Genomic DNA, 10,872 nt, shown 5'->3' with positions numbered 1-10,872 from the left:
GAGCAGCCATAGGGGCAGCCCAGGGCAGGGGCTCACAGCAGCGTGGGCTGGGCTTGACCCCCCCCCTCCAAACCCTGCAGCCCCCCCGGGCAGGGCCGAGCCCCCCCAGACACCCCGCTTCTCCCCGGTGTACCGCGGGGTCCCTCCAGGCGCGGGGCTGGGGACAGCCCCTTTGCTGGGGTGGCCCTGCCACCTCCTGGCCGGCCTGGGGACTGCGGGGGGGGCGACACGGCCCGAGGACACCCCCCAGCTGCCCCGGGACACGCAGCCCCACGGGGGATGGGGACACGACCGTGGCTGCAGCGCTCTGTGCCCCTCACCCGGCTTACCTGGCCCGGGGCTCTCCTCCTCCTCCTCCTCTTCTTCCTCCACCCCGCCAGACAAGTGATGCAATGCCAACGTGTGCCACGACCCCAGGTACCACCGGCCATCACCAGGGACCACCAGACATCACTGGGTACCACTGACCATCACTGGGGACCACCGGCCATCACCGGGGACCACTGGCCATCACCGGGGACCACCAGACATCACTGGGTACCACTGACCATCGCCAGGGACCACCGGCCATCACCGGGGACCACTGGCCATCACCAGGGACCACCAGACATCACTGGGTACCACTGACCATCACTGGGGACCACCGGCCATCACCGGGGACCACTGGCCATCACCAGGGACCACCAGACATCACTGGGTCCCACTGACCATCACCAGGGACCACTGACCATCACCGGGTACCACCGGCCATCAGCAGGTACCACTGGCCATCACCAGGTTCCCCGGACATCACTGAGTACCACCAACCATCACCGGGGACCACCGGCCATCACCAGGTACCACTGGCCATCACTAGGTACCACTGGCCATCACCGGCTACCACCGGACACCACCGTGCCACCAGCACCGTTGGCATCACCAGGTCACGGCACGACTTGGCAGGGGCGGGTGACCTGGGGCAGCACCCTGGGGAAGGACCCTCCATGGGCACGGCCCCACCAGGGCCTCACTCTGCAGCCTCCAAACCTGCCCTCAAATCCGGGTGCACAAGCCCGTCCCAGCCCCGGAACCCGCAGGGACCCAGCCCCTGGCCCCGGGGCTTTTCCCACGCTCCTGGTTCAAGGGGCTCAAGCTGGGGCACAGGCTCGTCCCGGCCGGATTTGGGCTGGAAATCACTGATCCGCAGCAGGTCAGACCCGTTTCCCACACTCCAGCCACAGCTTCATCTCAACCCCCTTCTCCACCAGCTCCTCCGCAGCAGGCTGGCCAGTTAAAAGGCCCCAAAAGAGGCTTTTTTACACTGAAAACAGCAGCAAAACCAGCCCAACACCTCCCTCCTCCCAAACCACCCCCACGCTTTGCTGCTTACCGGAAAACAACCCCTTATAACTCCAAAGTTTGATTTTATTTCATCCCCTCCCGAGCAGAAAACATCAAGTGCCACAAGTTTTTCCACGCCAAAACACACTCTCACCCACGCCGCCTCCAAGCCAAACCGCAGAACAAACCCAAGGAAGAACAACTTAAATACACTCGCTTAAAAATCAAAATACCAACCCAACCCTCGCGAGCGCCGCGCCGAAAGGGGGGTCCTATATAAATACAGTGCAATAATTACATATATTTCACAATGGCACCATAAAAAGCCGTACCCAGCCCCGTGTGCGGGGGCTCGCCCCACGCTGCTTCCCAAGCCCCTCTCTGCAGGTGACGCTCCAGCCACCGGTTGATAGCATCCCTCCTCCCAGTACACCAGTTTCGATACCCACAGCACCAATAGCTCCGAGAGGCTGGAGGGAGCTGGTACAGACTGGGGGAGAGGGGCTGCAGCCCCCCGGGAAATACGGCTCTCTGTCCTGGCCAGGGATTTGCAGGAGCCGCTGATTTTGGAGGCTGCGGGCGCAGTGCCCACATGTGAGCTTCAGCCTCTCTTCGCCCAAAGGTGACTTCAGCTTTGCTGCCTGATTATTTTTTTTAAGGATATTCCAGCTGCGGCAGGGGGAAACGCCGCTCGAAACCACCCGTCATGACCCTGAAGAACCAGTCTAACTGGGGAGCAACTGGAGTGGTCCCAAAACACGACACTCCCCCAACACAGCCTATTCTGGGCAGGGGTTTCTCTGCCACCCAGGGGTGCCCCTAACCCACCCCGTGCACCCAAAGGCACCCCCAGTCCGCCAGCAGCCCCGGGGCGGTGGGGGGTTATGGCAGGGAGCATCGGCGCTGGCACCCCGTGGTTTTACAGCCAGCGCTGGGAAGGGACCTGGCTGGATCCTTCCCAGGAGCTTACGGCTCCCCGGGGTGCTCCCAGGGCCCAGCGAGGTGACAAACACAGCCCCGCGGTGACAACCAACCCAAGAGAATGAGGAGAAGCCACCCAGGACGGCCGACACGAGCCCCCCACCACCACCCTCAGAAAACCCCACACTCCCCTACCCACCCCACACTTTCCAGCCACCCTGCAGAGACCCCACACACTTGGGACACAAGTGACCGGAGGGGACAAAGGCAACGGGGAGGGGGGTGCTCAGTGCTTCAGCAGGTCCCCCAGGTCATACGCCTCGAAGAGGTCACTGACACCCTCACCCTCCAGCCCCCAGAGATAGTCGTCCTGTTCCAGGGGGGGCGAGAAGGTGACGAAGGGTCCCGAGTCCAGGTGGGAGGGGGCACAAGGCAGCTGGTCCTCCGTCTGCTGCAGGAGGTGCGGGGGCGAGCCCAGGAGCCCGGCCTCCACCTCCAGCAGCGAGCTGGGACCTCCTGGGACGGTGAGAGGCAGAGATGGGGGTGAGGAGGGGGTTCCCGTGCCCCCCCAGCTCTGGAGGACGGCGTGGGGCGGCTGTGGGGCTGGCCCGGGGCTGTTCGGCAGGGAAGGGGGTACGGCGTGGTCCTGTGGGGAGGTGGCGGCGGAGGGGACGCCGTGGTCCTTGGTGGGGCTCTCCTCCACGATCTCCTCCGGGCAGAGGTAGACCTCGATGGGGCCGTTGGTGCTCTTCAGGTAGAGCTGGAGGTTGTCCTGGGGGGGGCAGAGCAAGGCTCAGGGGGGCACCCAGAAGGGCACCCATATCCCACCCCGCTGCCCCCAACCCATGTGGGGTCCGGGCAGGGCATTGCAACCCCTAAAGGACCAGCTCAGGGTCAAACAGCCCCACGGAGACACCCCAAAACCACCCAGGGCCACGCCGGGCTGCACCCTTGGGATGCCCCAGATGAACCCATCAGGGATGGTGCAGATTCAGCAGCACCCACAGCAGCACCTGCACCCCGGCCCCAACCCTGCTGCAAGCGGGCGAACGGCTCCCGGCCCCGCTGCCGGCCCCGCACGCACCTCGCTGAAGTCCGGCACCTCCAGCTGCGTCTCCGGGGGAGCTTTCACGGCGATCACCGTCTGCTCCTGGAAGTTGCTGATGGCACGGAGGTCCTGGTAGGTGACGTACGCCAGCGTGGACGGGGACGAGGTATAGGAAAAAGAGGGGCTGCGAGCGGGACGGCTCAACCCCCCCGTCCCGGCAGCTGCCTCCGAACATCCCCCCCAGCCCTGGGGAAGCCAACTGAAGGAGAAGGAACTCAGACGGGTCCCCAAGACCCTGTCCCCTGTCCCCAAGACCTTGTCCTCCCTCCTCATCTCCCCCAGCAAGGATATCTCTGGTTGGCTTCGTCCTCAGCCAGCTGCCGGAGCTGCAGGGCACAGTCCTGCAGGAGCTGGTCCAGCGTCCTCTCCGTCCTGGCCAGCTCGGCCAGCTCCCCCCGCAGCGCCTGCTGCTTCGCCGTCACCGCCGCGTCCTCAAAGATCCCCGTCCCCCTGCCAGCGGAGATGGCACCTGAGTGACAGCACACCCTACATGTCCCCGAGCCACCTGTCCCCCACCCTGCCCCGTCCCCATGTCCCATCTCCATCCCCCAGGATCACTTACATCCACTGGATGTTGTTCTTGGACTTCTTGCGGATGAGCTGGATGCCCTCCAGCACGTTGGTGATGTCGTAGATGCGACGTTTCTGGACCTCCAGCACCTCGGCCGCCCGGTTGAGATCCACGACGCCGTCGGGCGATTCGCTCAGCAAACGGATGAACTTTTTGGTGAGCAGCCCCAGCGAGGTGTCGTAGCGAGTCTTCTCCCCAGGAGACTTGGGGGCTGTGGGGAAACAAGAGACCCGCCCCCCCCCCCCGTCCTCTCCTTAGCGTGGGACGTGGGATGGAGGTGACACGGGGCTGGACGTGCTGGGGACATTAAACACTGTACGATCCCTAACCTGGTGGAAAAATAACCCAGAAATAACCCCCCCCAGGGAGTTTTCTGCCAGCACAGTGAGTTGAACCGGCTCAAAGAGCTGCCGAGCAGCAGCCAGGAGGGGCTGAGGAGCGGGCGCTGCTCCCACGGTGCCACCTTGGGCCACTTCGGGTGGTGTTAGAGGGGACATCGCAGCAGCTCTAAGAGGGGAGAGAAACGAGGTCTGTCCCCCTCCCAGCTCCCCCCGACCCTGTCTCGCCCAGCACCACTTACTCCTGGGGCTGGGGACCTGCACCAGCGTCCTGCCCTTCCCCTTGGGCGTGCGAAATTCGGGGCCCTCCAGGTCCAGCTTCCTCTTGGCCTGGAGCAGGAGAGAAAACCCCGCGTTGGGGCCGAGCCAGACACCCCCCTGAGCCCCCCAGACCCCCCCTCGGGGCATCGGCCGAGCCCTGGGTGCCACAGCCCAGGGTGGGGGGGATCTTGCAAGAGGCTCATCCGGTTGCAAAACCCCTTCTGGGAAGGGCTCCCACAGCACCCAGCAGGGCGAGGGGCTGCCAGGAGAGCTGGGTGGGGAGGAGATGGGGGGGGTCCCGGCACCCCCCATGGCTTCCTGCCCGCTTCCGCCGCAGAACCCCAGCCCACCCCGGTGCTCCCCTGGCAGCCTCGGGGAACCCACCGGGATTTCCCCTCGCCCCCAGCTCCTGGCACGGCTCCACAGGGCTGAGCCCTGGGAACGCGGCAGCTCGGAGGCCGGATCCTCACCCTCCCACCCTGCCAGCTGGCTCGTTGGGGTGCGGGGTTTCACCCCCCAGCCCCCAGCCACGGTTGGAGGCAGCCGAGGGCACCCAGCTGCCACTGGCACACCTGGGACCAGCCGGGCTCAGCCCTCCCTGGGGACCCGTGGGTGCCCCGGACACGTGCACCCAGCTGGAGAGAAACTGGGGTGAGGTGGGGTGAGGCGGGGTGGGTGCTGGGTCCTGGGAGTGGGGACACCTCCCCGCACATGCTGTCCCCTCGCCAGGGCAAGCAGCTCCTTGAAACGGCCCCCAAGGGACCCCCACCCAGCATCACTGGGGGAGAAGAGACCCAGGGAAGGGGTGGGGGGTGCAGCAGAGCAGATGCAGAGAGAAGCTGGGGGGGTGTCACCAAACCACCCCCCCAATGGCTGCAAATCCCCCAGCATCCCCCCATAGCCCCAAATATGAGCAGGGGGATCTTGGGGGGACAGCAGAAAGCAGCCCCCCAGCCCCATCCCGTCCCCCCCGCAGTACCTGCTCCCAGGCCGGGCTGTCCCACAAGGTCCCCCCCAGCACGTCCCGCATGGTGCCCAGGTCCCCGTGCCGACTCAGCGCGGCTCCGACGGCTGCTCCCTGGGGAGTGCACCCCACTTTGCGGGGAAGGGTTGGGCGTCTCGGTGGTTCCCACCGGAGGGGGCCGGCGGGAGAGGTGCCGGGGGCTGTTTTCCACCCCCCCAGGGAGCCAGGTTGGTCCCGAGCTCCTGTGGGAATCTGTTCCCTCCCTCCCTTTCCCGAGCAGGTTTTTCCCAGCGAACGCGCCTCCATCCCCAGCCCTGCGCCCCCGGATCTGCCCCCGAGCTGCCGGCACCCCAACGGTTAACGCCGAGCACATGGGAAACACCTGCCCCGGATCAGACCCCAACGCATCTGCCAGCACGATTTGGGACGGGGGGGGGGGGACGGGGGGGCATCATCTGGGGGCCCCCTTCTGCTGGCACCCAAACCCTTGCTTCTCTGGCCACCAGTGGCTGTGAGCACCCGTGTGTCCCCCATTGTTGATGGGGGGGGGTCAGCTGCACCCCATCTGCCCAAGCAATGGGGAAACTGAGGCACGGGAGCAACACAGGGCAGGTCCTGGTGTCCCCAGACACCTCCGACCCCTCATGGCCGCCAAGGTGGTCTCCCCTCCCCGTGCACAGGAGGGGACAAAGGGACACCCTCTGCCCCCCCCCCCCCCCCCGTGCAGTTCGGGGTGGGGGGGGCTCGGTGGCCTCGGGCAGGGACACACCAGCGAGGGACAATGGACAAGGGGGTCCCTCCTGTGTCCCAGCTGCTGCCCCCCGCCCGGGCAGGATTAGGCACACGACAGCTGAGCGGGGCACGGCGAGGGGCTCCCAGCACCCTGCCAGGGCTGGGGCGATGGGGGCAGGCACCAAATTCCAAGACCCCCCCAGGGCACTGCGGGACACCCCCCCCCCCACCCATTCGCCAGCCCTCAGCCACTGCTTCCCGCGGTCGGGGGGGACACGCACACCAGCTACACCCCGATATGATGCTGAGGGTGGGAAAGGAGGTTCGACCCCGCCCTGGGTGAGGGCAGCAGCCTTTGGGGGGGGCGGGAGGGGGGGGGGCCGGGCCCCCTGCCAGCTCTGCCTGCCAAGCAGCCCTGGGCCTAGCCCTGGTGCCAGGGGCTACACCCTGTGCCCAGCCCAAGCATCAGAGCAGCCCTCTCCCCCGGGGGGCCGTGGCGGGCTGCTCCTGCCAACGCTTCCTTTCAACAGCACCCGCTGCCTTCTCCGGGCTTGCCCGGGCCCTGCCCGGCCCTTCTGGCCCCCCCCAGGGTGTGGGAACGCAGCGCCCGGGGGTCACGGGGCACCCCGGGATCGTGCCACCGCACCGGGGATGCTGCTCATGCCAAGGGACTGCTGGATCAGGCCCCCCAGATGCACCCCCCTCTGTCTTTGGGATGGCTGAGGGCTAGCGGGGCACAGAGAGGGGGACAGCGGGATGCAGAACCCCCAGATTTGGGGGCTCAGGGGGGCTGAAAGCCCCATTGGGGAGGGAGGGAGGGAGGAAAGGGGAAGGAGGCTGACCCCAGCCCTGGCCCCGGGACGGGGAGACCACCCTGCGCTGGGGAGGAAGGCTGTACCCCCACCCTGGGTACTGGTCCAAGATGCAGCCGGCATCTCCATCCCCTCCGACAGCCTCATCCCAGCACAGACGGAGGGGGAAGGCCTGGCCGGAGACGTTCCCCAGCAGAGAGGAGCTGGAGGCTGCAAAAGCTGGAGCCGGAAAAAGCCCCTCCGAGGGCAACAGGACAGCCACCACCTTCCCACCCCCCCAGCTCCCTGCACCCCAAAAAATCCCCCCTCCTGCCTGTGCAGAAAAACCCTTGATGGGATCAAAGCGGGACGGGACCACGCAGCAGAAACTGGGGTGCTGCCGAGCAGTTCTCCGGCCGGGGAAGGGCTCCAGCCCAGCACCCACAGGAGCTGCCACCCTGCTGCCGCCCCGGGTGCTCTTTGCACGGGCGGCTCAGCCCTGCCAGCTCACACCGAAACCGCGGAGGATTCTGAATGCCCTTGTCCCGGCGTGGAGGAGGCAGGGAGAGCCCGGATCCCAGGGCAGATGTGGCGCTCTCTCCAGGGCTCCTTCACAGCCCTGAGTCCCTATAGAGATCCCATGGCCCCTATAGAGATCCCATATAGCCAGGAGCAAGGCAAATACTCAGGGTGGGATTGACACGGGCTAAAACCGCTCCGAAATATGCATTTTTCATGGGGGAAAACACATTTAACTACTCCAGGACCCTCAAATCAGAGACTAAGGGAAATCTGAGACTTTTTTGGACCATGAGAGACAACCCATCCCACTCTCCGGCGGCTGGACACGGGGTGATGGGCTCCCTCCAGCTGGACCAGTGACCCCTGATCATTTATATGGCACAAATCCCGCAAGCAGGTGGGAGCGGCCGCAATTGCCCTGCTCTGGAATTGGGAGGAAACGCTCATTATCTGATTGCCCTGGATCTGCACACAAAGGTTGTGCCCATAAACAGGGTGGGGGGAGCCCCAGGTGCCGGGGCCGTGAGCGTCACACCGGGGTTGGAAATGGGATCTCCAGTGCCGGGAATGGGATCACGGCATCAGGGAATGGGATGGAGACAGAGGGGAACGCCGCTTGCAAGCCACCAAGGGGGCTGCAGGAGCATTTCATGTCCCCAAGTGTCACACGAGCTCCCCCCCAGACCCCGTTCAGGGGACAGCCACGGGCAGGAGCACCCTGAGCATCTCCTGGCGTGGGTGATGATGATGGTGGTGATGCCAAAAAGGCCGTTACCCCCAAACCTCTTGTCCCCAAGTGTCACTGGGGGACAAGCACTTCATGTCCCCAAGTGTCACATGAGCCCCCCCCAGACCCCGTTTAGGGGACAGCCACAGGCAGGAGCACTCTGAGCATCTCTTGGCATGGGTGATGATGATGATGGTGGTGATGCCAAAGAGGCCGTTAGCCCAAAACCAGCTCCGCAGCGATGCACGGAAACGGGGCTCTGAGTTTGGGGGGTGTTTTTAGGGGAGGGGGCAGCAGCGTGGGTGTCTCCTTAAACAACAGCCCCCGGCAGCGCAGGATGCGGCATCTCACGTGGTTCAGAGACAAAGCGGCCAGGGAGGAGACAGGTGGTCCCAGAGCCCCCCGGGACGGGGCTCGCAACAGCCCCAGCCAGCCCCGCAGCCCTGGCACGAAGCGGGGAGCAAAGACACCCCCTCTCCCCCAGTCGCGGCAATGTCCCCAGCTGGCACCGAGCATCAGGGACTGGGGAGAGGGGGGGAATAAATAAATAAATCAAGCCTTGAAAAAAAGAAATCGAAGTTAGCGGGGTCTGGGATCCCTCCCAGGACCCAGGGAGAACAGAGGCTCACAGTGAGGGCTGGACACGCGCCCGGGCTGGGGCAGGCAGGAATTAAATGCCAGCTGCCAGCGGGGCCGACCAGCCGGGGGCTCGGCGGGGGCCCTCCAGGAGGAGAACCGGGCTGGGCAGAGCTGCCCACGCACCCCGATGCCGGGCACGGGGCCAGCGCCCGACACGGGCCTCAGTTTCCCTGCTTAGGGCAGCGGGCGCTGGGCAGCCCTGACCCCGGGCTCGGTGACAGGGACCCAGCCAGTGCCAGCAACCCTCTCCCCGTGCCAACCTGCACAGCTCCCAGCATCAGGGTCTCTGGTTGAAAGCCTTGGGGTGTCCCATGGAGGAAGAGGATTACTTGAAATTCACACCCTCCGCAAAAAGAAAATTGCATTTTCAAGCCCCGCTGTAACCGCAGGCGGGAACCAAGCTCGGGCAGCGGCGCTGAGCCACTCCTGCCCCGTGTCCCCCCATCTCCCCAGGTGACGGGTCACCCCGGGGGTCACAGCCCCGAAGCGGGGAGAGCCAGCGGGCAGGGACGGTGCCCCCCACCCGCAGCTGGCAGGAGCCCTGCCTGCACCCAGCCCTCCCTTCCTTAAGAGAGCTTTGCAAAGGGCCTCAGCTCGGTGGCCGGGCTTTGAGGCAGGACCCGAACTGTTTGCAAGGCAGAGAGAGAAAAAACAAAAAGGCCGAAAAAGGCTGAAAAGCGGAAGCTGGGAGCCAGCTTTGCGGGCATGCAGGGGCAAAGGGAAGTTGAGAAACGTATGAGCCATTTCACTGTGACTTGATTTCAAACCTTACCCTCCCCCACCCCAAAGAGACACCTGAGGGGGGTGCAGACCCCAATACAAGCTGCAGAATTTGGAAGGGGAGGGTGCCCTCCGTCCTGGGGTCACCCACCCCTTGCTCCCCACCCTACACGGAGCCCCCAGAACCCCCGTCCCACCAAAGCGATGCCCAAGGAGGGGATGGGGTGCAGACACCTTACCGGCAGCCGTCCCACCGAGGCCGAGCGGAGGGTCCTGAGCTGGGGGCCCTGGGGGGTGCCGTACAGACACCCCCCCCGGGGAGCGGGGAGGCTGACAGCCGCCGGCGTGTAGACCTGGGTGAAGCAGCCGGCAGATAACGGGGGGCTGCCCAGGCTGGAAGCCCCCCGCTCAGAGGAGCCCATCACCGACATGACCTTCTTCGGGTGGTGGTGGGGAGGGGGGGGCGGGAGGGCGGTGCCCCCCCTCCCCGGGGCGGGGGACACTCCCCTGGGGAGCCGCAGCATTGCAAAGTCCTTTCCGAGAAGCCCGGGCCGGGGGAGGGGGCAGAAGCACCCCGCAGCAAGGGGAGGGGGGGTCACAATCTCAGCGGCGGCATTTTTGGGGAGCAGGGCGGGGGGGCCGCCGGGCGCTGGCACCCGTCGGTCTCCAAACCCCCCGAAAAACCTGCAGAGAAGCAACGCGGCGCCGGCGCCACCAAAATCGGGCGGAAAAGGCGCCTTTGGCCCCAAAAATCGCCCGCGCTCGGGCCGGATGGGGCCGGGGCAGCCCGGAGCGCGGCCCCGCCTCGGCCCGGTGCCCCCCGCACCCGGCTCCGCTCCTGCCCGATCGTGCCCGGCCCCGATCGCTCCTTTTCTTTTTTTCTTTTTTTTTTTCGGTTGGATTTTTTTTTTTTTTTTTTAAGCGCCAAACGCCGTCCCGCGAAATTCGGATTTCCCGCGGAAAACGCCGCACGCTGATTGGCTGCCGCCGCCGCCGCTCCGCCCCCCTCCTTCCCCCCCGCAGCCAGAGGCGCCGCGGAGGGCGGGGCCTTAAAGGGGCCGCACGGCGGCGGGCGGGCGGGGAGAGGCGGGGCCTGCATGCAAAGCAGGGGGCGTGGCCTCTTTGGCACCACCTGCTCCGGGGAGGGGGGGGCCTGGGCTGGGAGGGGTCCCTGGGGCTGGGCTGGGGACCGGGACTGATTTTTCATCAATTCTTTCTTTATTAAAGGACTCCGCCAACGCGGTGGGTTCCAGCCTGG

The 10,872-nt window shown here is 65.7% G+C and overlaps 1 protein-coding gene across 1 annotated transcript; it reads right to left on the bottom strand.

Moving 5' to 3' along the window:
* Positions 1–1,395: 1,395 nt before the first annotated feature.
* On the bottom strand, positions 1,396–10,285 carry E2F2 (E2F transcription factor 2). The gene is made up of 6 exons (XM_072884932.1): positions 9,854–10,285; positions 4,501–4,588; positions 3,912–4,131; positions 3,641–3,799; positions 3,326–3,440; positions 1,396–3,013 (listed from the first exon to the last, which is right to left on the bottom strand). The coding sequence occupies exons 1-6, from the start codon at positions 10,136–10,138 to the stop codon at positions 2,528–2,530; spliced, it is 1,353 nt and encodes a 450-aa protein (XP_072741033.1). The 5' UTR covers positions 10,139–10,285; the 3' UTR covers positions 1,396–2,527.
* Positions 10,286–10,872: the final 587 nt, after the last annotated feature.

This window comes from Ciconia boyciana, chromosome 21, assembly GCF_034638445.1.
Source record: "Ciconia boyciana chromosome 21, ASM3463844v1, whole genome shotgun sequence".
Classification (NCBI taxonomy): Eukaryota; Metazoa; Chordata; class Aves; order Ciconiiformes; family Ciconiidae; genus Ciconia; species Ciconia boyciana.
This window is presented reverse-complemented; position numbering and strand designations above follow the sequence as displayed.

Excerpts from the sequence above, each read along its gene's own strand:
- E2F2 (XM_072884932.1), bottom strand. The coding sequence starts at position 10,138 with ATGCTGCGGCTCCCCAGGGGAGTGTCCCCCGCCCCGGGGAGGGGGGGC. Across the intron at positions 4,132-4,500 it reads GCAGGTCCCCAGCCCCAGGA|CCCCCAAGTCTCCTGGGGAG; the intron begins GTAAGTGGTGCT and ends GTTTCCCCACAG. Across the intron at positions 3,014-3,325 it reads AGGTGCCGGACTTCAGCGAG|GACAACCTCCAGCTCTACCT; the intron begins GTGCGTGCGGGG and ends TGCCCCCCCCAG.